Consider the following 14,401-nt stretch of genomic DNA (forward strand, 5'->3'; position numbering starts at 1 on the left):
AGGAACTAGAAGCATTGTAACGATGATCGATGTAACGATGTAACGAACATCTTACGTTCCCTGCTTCCATTAGGAACCCAAACGGTCCAGGGACGGTAGGAATGGAAGGGCAGAGACATTTCCTCTCTTTGCCCAGAGTCAGACCACACTGGTACAGTACCAGCTGATCCATGCAGACATGTGGGAGGCATCTCTTAATTACATGACTTTGGAAGACGCACTCACAGGCTCTCGTTTCACAGAGGAGGGGATATTAAGGAGAACGTGGAACAAATTGCTTTCCCGTGAGGTTCACCACACCCTAAAACGCCTTGAGACATTCCGTATCATTCATACTCTGCAGAGATTAATAACAATTATTGCCTGACATTTGCCTGGCCACGTGTGGATTGGATCGCTATTGGACTTGCCAGAGACAATCAGGTTCTGAATGATCACTCTGTGTCACTGAGAGAAACCGATCCTCTTTCTTTCAGGGAAGGCTAGAGATGTACATCTGCCAGTAAGAGGAAAGATGAAACCAGAAAACCTTGAAACAGTGTGAGAGCAGATCGCAGGAGGGGCTTGTCAAACACCATCAGAAAGGAAATGGCGCACTGTGCAGTGTTGGGAAGCAATACTGTGTTTTAAGATCTCCCTCCAAAGCCTGAGCGTGTTCTTATGATCCCAACGCGGTTAGTCTCAGGTGGTGGAACAGCGGTGGAAGTCCTACAGAACAGATGTTTGCTCTGTTCGGGAGGCAGTGTACGATCACGCACCTTGTGTGCTTAATGCTGTGTTTGTTATTCACTGTAGTTAAGTGAGTTTGAAGACACAGCATCAGGATCATGAAAATCCCAAAATATCAACCTGCTATCCACTAAGATGTTCTCTTGGACAAAAAGTCAACAAGATTTGCTAACACAACAGCAGGGTTGGAACCCTACAGGCTTCACGGTGAGGGTTAGTAGTTAGACTGAAGTAGGATAGGATTTGGTCAAACAGAAATGTCCTTAAACATCGCTTCTTCTCAAGAGCCCTGAGGCCTTGTTGGCTTGTAAGACACGGTTCATTCTCATCTAGACTATAAGACAACGGGGAGTGGGGCCACTCAGCAAAGTACGGTTTATGAAATATGCAGCAGAGAGACAAAGAGTTAAGAGTAAAGTAACAGGATGGGAATAAGACCAGGACAGACAGATGGGTCACTTTGACCTCAATGATAGTGTCCATAGCAACTGTAGACCATTGGACATGTCACACTGTCAAATAACAGTAGCACTGCAGTGTCAAAAGGTGGGATGGTATGCTGTGAGTTTTTGCAGTGGCTGCCAGGAAGTGTCAAAATCATGACTGTTCATTTGTATAACTGTTTTGACAGCAATCAGCACCTATAATCAAGCGGAGCTGGCTCATGCAGGAGACGCGAGACAGCGCGTCACTAGCAACTTGTCATATCACGCGGTTGGGGCACACCTTCTTAGCAGCGGGGGCTATTTAATCAGGATATCGCTGCCCCTTGCATTGCTTAGTGTGACACAGGATGCTCTGTTTCAATCTGCTGTCTCCGCCTTTCCCGGCCTCCACCCTTGGTTCTGTGTTCCTTTCGTAGGGGTAATGTGTCGCTGCTCTCTGCTCGGATGTCGAAACGGTGTCTCCATTGGGTGCGGCAGGGAGACGATGCAAGCAGAACCGTTATGCCAAATCAAGTATTACAATCATGTATTGTATCGTGTGCAACAAAGTATCAAGTGAATGCTACTACTGAGTCCTCCTGCCTGAACCAACTGAAAGAAGAAAAGGAAAATCTCTAAGAGGAGCAATTAAGTCAGGGATCTCCTCCTCCGCAGACAGCAGCAGAGAACAAAGGGAGAGAACTTCTCAATGTATCATTTTGCTGTAATGACAAGCCTCTTTAGAAAATGCAAGTTTAATTCTGGTGAACAAAAGGTATTTCAATGAGTACTTCTCCTTGACGCATACAGCATCTCTATCTTTCTACCAATGTAAGAAAATACACCAGTTGATGAAAATCCCTAGTCAAATTAGCAGTAATCATCAGTAGCATGTACTGTACATTATCTTCTGAAATTACTGACTTTTTACAGAAAACAATAAGGTGCTTTTATTTATTTATCAAATAGAAATGTGCTCACAGTCTATACCCATTCATATATATGAAATATTAACATGTGACAATAGGCTTAAGTATTTTAGCAACTACTGTATACTGACTGATAACACTGACAAAGTAATCACTGAGCAAATGAGATAACAATACTACTGTATTGGAAGGAAAAAGAGAACTGTATGTGAGATGGGCTCTCATGCACAAAGGCACGCACAAGGCCTCACTTCCCCTCTTGCTTTGAAAAAGGAGCATAGGTCCCTCTGCAGAGCTCTCCCCAGGCGTGGGAGGTTAGCAGGGCTGAGCACCTTAGGGGGGGCATACAGCCGGGAGGAGTGGGAGGGGCAGCTGCTCTGGAAAGCCAATAACCCAGGGAGGGCCAGTGGAGCTGGAAATGGCCTGACCTGTATGGCAGGTGAGGGGGAGGATGTAGGAAGAGCAGGAGAACAAGCAGTCATGGCAGAGAACAAGCAGGTTCATCTCAGCACAAGCCAATTCCCCTGAGCTCACCCTAAAACAGCTCCACCAAGTAAAGCCTGGGTAGAATTAAAGCCATCTCTTGTTGCACAAGCCTAGACAGCCCAAGTACAGTATTCCAGCTTAAGCTGGCTACCCTAGCCAGTCCATTTAGCCTTGAGTATTGCAGGTTAAGCTAGCTAGTCAAGCCAACCCATGTACAGTATCGCAGGTTAAGCTAGCTAACCTAGCCAGCCTTTGGGGTTTCTGAGCTCCATGGATGCAATGGGATTGGAGCCGCTAAGGCCTTGTACAGTGACGCGACTGCTAATTGCCATTTTCCCGAGACAGGCTCAGGGAAGTGGAGCGTCTCGGGCGTTAACGAGGCTGAGAGTGAGGTGGCGCAGGGGGAGTAGGGAGGTGTTGGAGGCTGTTATGCTCTGCTGTGTTTTAGTCCACGACCAACTCTCCGATCCAACTCCTATGTCTCTAGCCAATACCCCCTGCCACCTGCACTCGCACCTCCCCCTACTCTCTAGCCATCCTTTGCTGTCTGTACTTCCCCCCTGAGGCCACTGTGCAGTATTTACAGTGCATTACAGATTCTCACCTCCACTCACCTCGGTTTCACCCCCTCTTGATGCGCACACACACACACACACACACACGCGTACACAAACCCAAACACACATTTCACAACACCATTTCAAACACGACAGCTCTTGGTATTGAAAGACGAACTCCCAAACCAATATCACCTGAAAGATACACTTCTCATTATTCTTTACCTCCAACCAACCCAACCACAACTTCCCTCAGATCCAAACTAGATGAAATCACAATATCCAGCCTCCAGTCTGGACCACAACATCCGGTTTTACCACACAGAGGGTTTTGAATCCAGCAGACTATATAAACGTAGACCACACTGCAGTCAATTCTGAAGGATCTGTTTCAACCGGGGACAATACTGTAGGTGTGTGTGTATGCGTGTGCATATGTCTGTGTGCGTGTGCATGTGTAAACTCATCCACCCTATGGAGGGATAAACACTGTTAGCATATCAATTCCTGGTGAGAGCATCAATACAAAACCCACAGGATTACATTGACTATTCTGACTGTTTAACTATTATCCCTCTCTCATAACTGACTGTGAATTCCCCATCTGTTTGACATTCTGGGGAAGTTCTGTTTTCATGGGTTTTGCTGCACTTGTCCTTTTATCTTGGTCCAAGACTGTTTAAGCAGAAGGGCATCAGAACAGATTATTGGATTCAAGGTTGGATTCATGGTTGTCTTCTTTGCCTGTGTTCTCCTGTTTCAGAAATAGGATGGCACTTTTTCCCTTTGAATAAGCATATTTCACAACTGTGTTATCCCCTTAAGCGCCCTGAACATTGATCAAAGCATAAAAGGCAATTATTTTTATTACCGGGGAAAAAACTGAAATCAATGGGTTTTTATCCGCGACTATCCCATAGCATTTGGGCTATGCTATCTCTGTACAATTGACTGAGAGTACATTTCCCTGCAGCTTCTCCGAGGTAAACAACTTGATAATGCCCAAGGCTTTAAATAATCGATATTTAAAAAGTGTTTACGGTTCAAAATGAAAAGCGTGGTACAAAGACAAACATCGGTACAACTTGTAAGCTACGATGCTCTGAGACAAAAATATGTTACAAAGAGTGATACTGTACGTTCTGACAATGACCTTTACCATTATTGCCGAACGAGGTGAAGGATTCTCCCAACAGACCAAGACACCATCTTTGCAGTGAAGTGTTTCTAGTGTTCCTACATTTTCACAAGAATGCAGACACACCTTTCCCCTACTATGCACTCGGGGTTCAGCCTCATTAGTTACCGTTAAAAAGAGCAGTCTGCATAACACAAAGCAGCCAATCTCTATCCGCACAGACTGGTTAGCAAAGACACGTCTAACTCACACATTTAACAAATGGGCATTGTTTTAGCACAATAAACAGGGTGATCTAAAGTTAGATGAAGAGGGAAAGTGGGTCAGGAGGGGTGGGCCTGTGTGGTCCAGGCCACAGACATGTGACACCGCCCTCTGGGCTCACATGCAGCTTGGGACACGTTCCATTAAAAGAAGCATTTACCCTCCCACAGAACTAAGCGGATAGGATGGGACTGAAGGCGGAAACTTGGGCAAAGCTGTAACCAGACACAAGCGCTTGGCACGGAGAGCAGGAGGAGAGTGAGCGAGGATGCAGAGGAGGTTGCAGCCCTCTGTAAAAGGATAGCACACCCTGGAGTGGGGAAGATTTGAGGGGCCGACGGAGATCAATGATAAAAATGCTGTTGCGAGTCTCCCACAGGTTGCACCAAGAAACTATACTACGGAAAATTGCAGTTAGAATTCTACAGAGGAAAACCTGCTAAAAGTCACCCTGACATCTGACATGGTAGTGTCTGTTTCTGAGAAAGAAAGAAAGAAAGAAAGAAAGAAAGAAAGAAAGAAAGAAAGAAAGAAAGAAAGAAAGACAGAAAGAAAGAAAGAAAGAAAGAAAGAAGAAAGTGTGTGACATTGTGTATGTAGGTGTGTGTATGTGCATGCTTGTGACACACAAATCCCCTCTGTGTGATGAATAACCTGATTAAAAGGTTAAGTATGCTTCTCGATTAGATACCACCAATGCTTGAGCTTCACTTCAATGGGCCCAGTATCACGATGACTGGGTACAGAGAGGGGGGAAAAGACATCCGTTCACAGTCTGGGAGTGGAGCTCCTGATCTTGACCATGAAAACATAATGTGTGTTCTCATACAAAGCAATGTTCTAATTAGGTTCCATTGAGATGTTGTTCGATTGCCACAGCGAGTCTGAGATCATAACGATCATTACGAACATAACAATGCTACGTATTCAGTGAATTCAGTATTAACATAATAAGTTAACCACAAATGCGCATCTGGACAGCTGAAAGGCCACGGAGCCCAATCTCTGTTTGGGAAGCTGGTCAGAATCAATAACCCCAAATGAACTTCACTCACCCCTCCTCATCACAACCCAACGTATTCCCCTGTAGCCTATAGGAGGGATTTGTTTGTTTGTTTGTTTGTTTTTACTATCATCAAAATCCATGAAATGCAAATAGGTTTTATTTCGGCAAGGATCATCAGCATGATACAATTTCAAAGTAGACAGATTACCATTGGCATGAGCGACGGAGTCAGACTACAATACACCGTTAAGAAACTCAAAAGTAAAGGACGGAAATTGTTGAGAAGTATGAAAAGCGCTGATGATACAAGCCGATCCAAACAGTTATCCTTACCTTGAAATCCGAAAAAGAAAAAGAATCCGGGGATCCAGAGAGTGTGTATCCAGAAGCAATTCATGATGTCGTCGTCCGCACCAAAAACCTCTCCGGCACGTGAAAGTCTTGAGAGCGTAGGTCTCTAACAATTATTTTCGGGAACTGGAGGGGTAGTCTTGCAGAAACGCTGCGCAGAGGGCGAACTGCTCCCAGGCTCAGTCCTACAAACGCTGCTACGCACTATTCAACTCAAGTGCTGGGGTACCATACGCAGCCTCTTCAGCAAGTCCAGTGATTCGCTCCCGTCCTGTTCTTCGCTGCCACCTAGCGCCCATACAATTTTCGAGGTTGTCGACACAACTTGAACAGTTTAGTGTGATGGTATTAGATTGTGAAAATGTGGAAAGGATACACGCTATTGGAGAATAGTCAAACATATTCGTCCGTGTGATGTCATTGTAATTGTATTTGCATAATTGGCAACCGTCATATTTTATTGAACACATGAACTTGAACATCATGTGGAACATAGAGTGCAGCCGTTTAAAACCTGTTGCTGGTGGGGATCAAAAGGTTGTAAGGAATAGGAGGATACTATTCACAAGGAGTTATCGAAAATGATTCGATGTACAATTGATCTCACAGTAGCTCAGTGTGAGTCCTATCATGGCCGTAGGTGGTCTACCCAATGAGAGTAACACTGACTCACTCACACCATCGACCATGCCTGCCAGGGGAACCGTAGACCTTTGGCTACCCTCTGTAAAACCACCACAAAGGTCTTCTGTGCCACTCAGAGGTGTGTCCTCCCCCCCTCTCTTCTGCCCCTCTGCTTCCCAGCGGAGGCCTTGCCTGGCAGGCTCAGCAGAGGACAGAACAGGGAGACGGGAGAGCATGGAAATCTCTAGAATACTAATAGTGACATTTTAGTGAGAGATGGCTTCATTCAGGGGTGCTGTCTTAAAGGTGTGTGTGGGAAAGAAGGCGGGAGGGGGGACACTTGGGACCAGCCAGGGTCCAAGGGACTCGACTGAAAAGAAAACGCATTGTGATGAGAGGATTGAGTGACAGGCCCCCTGAGAAAGTGAGTGAAATATTATAGGATGCATTTCAACATCTACACGTATTTACATCTTGTCATTAACCCGCTACTCCCTTCCTCTTGCTGTGCCGTCTGCTAAGCATGTTGCCCGCATCCAGCGCCTCTGTTTCTCGACTGACAAGCAGGCTAATGCAGACGAATCCAGCTAAGTCATTTAGGGCTGCCACCTCTGTCATCCCCCAGGTCACTCATCATTGTTATTTTCTGTCTCTCGTCTCACCGTGGTCTCATGAGCGGTGGTGATACCAATGAAGCAGATGTTTGCTGCCTGCCTGTGCTGTGGTGTTTAGTCTGGTTCTGCCTGTCCTCCTCTAAACCTGCCTGTCCTCCTCTAAACCTGGTGCTACAGTACATGCCGGCTTGTGTGCTAACGTAGACGCTCAAGTGAATTAGATCTGGGTAATAGTTTGTATGTTAAGGCTGAATGCCAGGGAACATTTTGCACATTAATAATTGAACAGAGAAACAAAAGTGGTTCAGGAGGAGGAGGGTGTGGACACACACGTGCATGCACACACACACACACACACACGTGTACACATGCACACTTATGCCGTCACACATACACACACACACACATATTCCCACACATCAATTTGCTTGTGTTCTACAGTACTGTACCTTGAACAAATTGTGGCTTACCTTGTATCATCCACACTTTAAGATTAATACATGTGCTGACACATTGAGGTCCAAGGCTAGTGAATAACTAACACTGTTACTGATTGCTAAAACAACATAGCAATCAATCAGATCCTTGATTCACAGGTAGACCATATTTCCCAAGTGACTGTGAATAATTGTCATGATGGTATGCACCTTTCATTATACATTGAAAAACTGTAGAATTGAATGGATTGTTGGAAAGAACATGGGGAAGGCATCTTTGAGCCTGAACAATTTGCCTTAGTTAAAAGTGGAAACTGAAATAAATTACAGACTCCCCTGGGACGCCTGTTACCCATGTGTGTGAAGGGTGGGGTTTACTCCAGAAGTTATGACAACAGATATACTTCTAATTAGTCCTAGTTCTGCCTCCCAGAATGTATCTGATCTCAACACACACCGAGAACTGTCTGGATGAGCCACCCCCCCCACACACACATGTATACCATACATACACACAAATACACACCCCGTTTTGTCTTAAGTAGCTTGTGTCAGTGTGCTATTGTTTCAAACCAAAACTACTTTTATAAACAGTCATTGGAAATGCGCCTATTAACTCTACAGTACAGGCAGGCGGGAAGAGGGAAGTGGCTTTGAAAATGTGTACAAAGAATGAGAACATGGAAAGTGGTGATGGGGCAGGGAGGTTGGGGGACCTACCGCCCTGCCCCTGTGCTAATGGCTCATGGAGTGACTCTAAAGGTGAAGTGGTTTATTTATATATATATTAAACTCAAAGAGTTTATTGCTTCCCTCTCAGACATATGTCCTGAGGTGTTTTCTTTAATTATTTTCATTTAAGAAATCATTAAATGGGCATTTCACCTAACGTGGTTGTGGGAGTTCAGGTTTCTTTGAAAAGTACACTAATTTGGTGGTGTCTAGTTCAATTTCCATCACAATTTATTTCATTGTAGCCCATTGTGAAGCCTGGGAGTGGATTGGGTTTGGTGTATGCTGCACGGCTGGGTCCGCCTGTATTTTTTTGTAACGCCCTAAAAAGGTCAAGTTCTTAAAGCACCACACAGACGAAGCTTTAGACAGACTTACGAAAGTCTCAACACCTCTTCTCAAGACGGAAGTTACTGTAAGTCCTGATGAGGTCTCTTTGATGTTATGGCTCCTCTTTAAAGTTGGAGAGATATGAAAAACAAGTCAGTGAATTTCAGGATCATTGGAAGCACATTTCTTCAGACGGGACAAGTGGCACTAAACATAAAAGCGTGCCTCTGATCAGGCTAAATCTGCCCGCCACCAGAGACTCCCCCTCGGAGAGACTGCAAGAAGCTGAGACCAGGGTTGAGATGTAGTCTGAGCTCTTTCAAACACACTTTGTTCTTGAGGAGGACTGAAATACTGTCTTTGGCATGCCTGTAATCCTCGCATCATGAATCGGTGGAAAGGGCCAAGTAACTTAAAATTAGAAAATTAATTAGTAGGACTGTCAGTTTCACTGGAAAACCATTCTTTTTTCTTTTTTTTCGGTTTGAGTTGTGGCCTGGTTGTAAAATGTGTTGAAATCTCTCTGAGGATCTGCTTGTGTCTGTGTGGGGTGCACTGGTGTGTCTGCACTGCACAAACAATAACACAGTTGCTAGCAAGTGTTCAAGGTATTTTAGACCTGCATTAACGGTTTGGAGCCTAAAGCTACACATTTTATGTACTGAAAATGAAAGGCTTTATTTATTCATTTTTAATGAATTAATTACATGTGAAAAGCTCAGTTATTCCATTTGAACCTTCATGAATAAATCACCCAACCAATTACTTGGATTGACAGTTGCCTTCCAGACAGGTTGTGCATCAAAATTAAAGTCACTTTCTACAAATCAAACTATAATGCATGTATTTAAAAGGAAACCTTGTAACTTTGGGGCCTGTTAATATTTCCTAAATAAGTACTGTCCAAAACTCCAAAGTCCTTAATGAATATGACTTATTTCTTTCCAACCATTGTGTAGAAAGTAGTTAAACTGTAACGGAACTGGGCATTACCTTGCAGACTTTATCCCAATTTCCCGTTCATTTGTGATTAATTATGAACTTGATTCATGGCTAGAGACTGGGATAGACTTTTGGTTTGGAGGTCTTGAAGTATAGGAAAGATAATAGATTTATTCAATGGGATGTTATCAATAATTTATGTATGAAATGTTATGACTGGCACTGTCTTTTGAACCAAAGTGCCAGCCCAGTATCCAATCTGTCAAAAGGCTCAATGAAATATAAAACACAACTTTGCACTGAGCAATAGATTCCTCTTCTTTTGGGGGTCTGGAGAGAGTATAGTTGCTGTTGTGATCTCTTTTGAATCTCTAAAGGATTGTTCTAGGGTGAAAGATGGCAGCATAGCAAAAACACAACAGCGTTAACACACTGTTAGTTACAGTAATAATTCAAAGTAAAAAGTACTCTCTCTCTCTCAAGAACATACTTTTGTACCAATATGTATGGTTAGCCTGTGTGCAACGTCAGAGTCTGAAAGAGGAGGTTGAATCATTTAGACCTCTGAAGTGTTTGTCACTCTACAATGGGAGTATAACATGTAGCTTATGCCCACTGTTATGAGATCGAAGAGGACAAACACATACTCTCATGTACACGCACATTTGATGTGAGGGGAAAAAATTGTGGAAAACAGAGTACATCTAGATCCAAACCGAAATCCATAATTTGTTCATTTCATCGAGCTGTTAGATGTGGAAAACCATTCATTAGAAAGAAAGTAATTTAGCTCAATTACTGGTTAACTCACATTTTCTGAGGCTGGAGAGGAGTGGGTATGTGTGTGTGTGTGTGTGTGTGTGTGTGTGTGTGTGTGTGTGTGTGTGTGTGTGTGTGTGTGTGTGTGTGTGTGTGTGTGTGTGTGTGTGTGTGAGAGAAAAAGAGAGAGGGAGAGAGAGAGGGAGAGAGAGAGAGATCATTAATACCATAAACCTGTACTAACTCATTTCAGTACAGAGGTCAAATTTCATCAACAAAAAGTAGCAGACATCCAAGTTGAGCTCCAAGGATGTTAGCTGGCCAGTCTGTTGTCTCTGTAGAAAGGAGTATTTTGTAGGCTTTCTAGAATTCTCCTGAGACCTGTGCTATACAAATATCTGAAAATGTAGAAAGTACCACGGGCAGATCAAACACATCCATACATCTCTAAAACACATAGAATCACATCTTACAGTAACAGAAAATGTCATAACTGAAGATAAAGACTGCATACGACCAGAAAGTCAAAATGTCCATTCACCAAAAAAATACGAGGGATTCTGTTGAAGGCAGATACTATCAAATTGGAATGCATGCCTGCTTTGGCTGTACAGCACAAACTGTCTTTCATTTACCATTCATGAGTTGCTTTTATATCTTCTTGACAGAGCATATGCCCTAGTTGGTCTGCTGTGTTTATGCCGTGTGGAAGATAGGGTCCATGGTTATCTTGATACAAACAGCATACTTCCATGACTGGCTCCTGAAAAATATCAGCCCTGCGTTCAGAGTCTCTCTAAGACAAACAACACACATACCTTCCATAAACCATACAATTTGCCTAAGCCCTGTATCAATGCTAATCATAAATCTATATCTTGTATTGTGAATTAATCACTCAAAGACTTCTATGCACCATGCATTGTCACTGAATAATGCATGAGATATGTTTGCTTAAAGGAAAATGTACCTTGTACGATATCAGACACCATGGTTACAGTGCCGGCCTGCCAAAATCTCCAGGATTACTCTTGTACACGGTATCTAATGGAATGACTTATCTTTCATTGATTAAAGCTAATTAGAAGCCCTTTTATAAGTGAGTCAATTTGCAGAGGACATTTCTGACCTGTCAGGTGAAAGGGCATGACCCTTTGCGACCTCCTCCATTGACCTTTTAAAGGCAATGTTTACCAAGATGCAACCCTTCATTAGCGCCTATCACATTAGCATTAGATGAAAGCTACTTTGTGAGAGTATAGCGGTGTTTATGTCAGGGGCACGTCTCTGTGCCTGGCATTGCAGGGTTTATGGTTTATGAGGTGTATAAGACTGTGAGAGTGGGATGTTTCTAGACAGGTAATTCGTCATACACTGCTTGCATAGAGACTGGTTCTGTCCTCTGGGGGCGGGAATTGAGTGGAATGCTTTAGTTTCCTCTGGGTTGAGCGAGAGAGAGAGAGAGAGACAAAGAGAGAGAGAGAGAGAGAGAGAGAGAGAGAGAGAGAGAGAGGGAGAGAGGGAGAGAGGGAGAGAGAGAGAGATAAGAGAGAGATGAGATGAGAGAGATGTCAGAGGGACTACGGTGAAAGTAACAAGTGTGAAGAAACAGAGAAAAAGGGAGTGGGAACAGGAACGGAAGAGAAGGAGAAGCTCTAGCCCACATCCATGTGTCCCCTGGCCCTAGATCAGTCACGGTGGTGTTGGGACACCCAGGTCTGATTCTGTCTCCACTTATAGAGGACGTTTCCTGCTGGGGCATGATGGACTATCCCAAGACAAGACATTTCTCCATAGTTTTTCCGGCTGATTCTTTCTGTGGGAATAAAACAGTCAGGCGAATGGAAAAACAATGCCAGCTAAAGTACTGTGTAACAAGCTGCCTTAATCCCTGCTTTTTTGCAGGTGGAGGTTAGGGAGGAGCACAGCAGAGGAAGAAGCCACAGTAGATATGTGTTAGGAAGGAAACAATCCCATGCTATCCTTTCAGCACCAGCAGTGAGCGAGGGAGTTCAGGACCATGGACAGCAACAGCCTTGACAGCCTCTTCCTGCCTTGACCTTTCTGAGCAGAACCCTCACATATTCACTGTTCACTCAATTGATCTACAAGTTGGTGAGACCAGGTCCACCATGTGGTGTGTAATTGAATAATTGTGTCATTTAGCTAATCTTTGTAACCTGTATCAGGTGATTGACAGTGTTGTGTGAAAAGAATGAGTAACTATGCAAAGAAAAAAACCAGGTTGGGAGTTTAAAGGGATAGAGGCAGGTATGTACTGTACAAGCGACACACTTTATTTCCTGAACTGTAACACTTCTGTTGATAGCTAAGCTCATGAGGTTATCGATAAATGTGTAAAACCATCGATATGTGTGTTTAAAATCTACTGGAATGATTAATGCACTTCAAAAAAGATGTTGTCTCCGCCTCCGAGCCCAGATCAGCGGGGACTGACAAGGATGGAGCTGTGTTTACCCGGCCAGCTCCGTCCCATGGCACCGCAGTCAACTCTCACGCACATTAACATGACGTTCATTTCAAAATGGTCTTTCTAGTTCTATAAACATTCACTTACCAAGTAAGACACAGAATTTCGGCCCATATCGGCATTGCTCCCTAGTGCTTGTGCTGTAGATGCCTTAGTTGTTTGACATATAGCTCTCCATCACGTTACTTCCAGCCCTGCGGCTTCTCTTTTGTCATAGGCAAATGACATTCATTGTACACAGCAATGTTGCACATTCTTGTTGTGTTCAAGTGCACCAACCTGCACGAGTCGACCATTTCTGTTTCCTATCCCTTGATGGTAATAGAAGTTGGGGATTTTCCGTTTCATTGGAAGTCCACCATCATCTGGGTGTACATATGCATTACCTATATGCTGTGAACGGAGTGGAGCTAATCTCATACATGACTGAATCCCGACTGCTCTACACCTCAGCTTCTTTCAATTGTTTTCGACAGAGTTGTGAGTCAGACACTTGAGTCTGAAAGAACCCTGAGCCCTCAACAGGAGTGTCATAAAAAAGCAGAGGAATAAAATGAAGGATTGTGGGTAAGAGCAGAGAGAACGTCACGCCTGAAGAGGTAGACTCATCTTTGGCAGAGAGGAGAACAGGAGATGGAGGAGATAAAGAGAATGAGGCTGACTCTTCAGATCCCAAGTTCTTTTGGAGCAGCCAAAAGAAAAAGACTAGTGAGGAGTAGAACTGAAGAAAAGATTGTCTGCAGGCAGCAACATCCAGCAAGATCACATGAAGGCACAGCCATTTGAAATGACCAAGCCTGAGGGAAACTTGTTTCAACAACAACCATCTTTTGAATGTTCATATTTCATTTTTCAGTTTACTCTACCTGGGTCATCAAACGTTATTACATCTTTTTTGTCTCCTTACATGATAAGAAAGCAACAATATGAGAGAACACAGTATGTATGGAACTATCGGACCGCTCAGAGGCAGATTTCAATAACAGGCCAGCCGAGGAGGCACCCTTGAGTCCCACTGTGTCTTTGGCATGGCTTAGCTCCAGTCTTTCCAACAATACACATTTTCGGGATTGGTGTCAGATTTGTTCATAGCCTGTGCAAACACAGAATGCAATGTTCTTCCGGAACATTGGAACTGGAAACAAGTCGGAATACTCCATTTATCTACAAATTGAAAGAATTAGGCTGAGATTAGAGAGAACTTATTCAATTTGATCAACAAATGCACCTAAAATCTTCAGCATGTTTATTTGGGCACACTAATTGGTTTGGAGAGGGATTGTTGTATCGGCTGGTAGCAAAGATGCAACATTCCTCTGTGTGCTCGGCAGGAAATAACTGCAATGCAACATATCATACAGAATATTTGTGGGACATTTCTATATTTGAGATCTGTGCATGTGTGGCGGCGTATGTTTTATTAATGGCTCGATTTTAAAATCCTATTTCTTTGGGACCAATTATTCTGACTGGGTGGACGGTTATGCATACTAACATGTACACAGACGCCACAAGCTGATGCTTTGCTGTGCCTGGGAGGAACACACAACTCTCATCCTGAAGGGGAAGCTCACGGGTCCCAGCTTA

General features: G+C 43.7%; 1 protein-coding gene across 1 annotated transcript in view; it reads right to left on the reverse strand.

Annotated features, from left to right (window-relative positions):
- Positions 1 to 6,094, reverse strand: part of LOC124478106 (limbic system associated membrane protein) — a 254,800-nt gene extending 248,706 nt beyond the window's left edge. The window contains exon 1 of the mRNA XM_047036244.1: positions 5,868 to 6,094. Coding sequence (XP_046892200.1) covers positions 5,868 to 5,931 — 64 coding nt within the window. The 5' untranslated portion in view covers positions 5,932 to 6,094. The remainder of the gene's footprint in view (positions 1 to 5,867) is intronic.
- Positions 6,095 to 14,401: the final 8,307 nt, after the last annotated feature.

Source organism: Hypomesus transpacificus, chromosome 15 (assembly GCF_021917145.1).
Source record: "Hypomesus transpacificus isolate Combined female chromosome 15, fHypTra1, whole genome shotgun sequence".
In the NCBI taxonomy this organism is placed as follows: Eukaryota; Metazoa; Chordata; class Actinopteri; order Osmeriformes; family Osmeridae; genus Hypomesus; species Hypomesus transpacificus.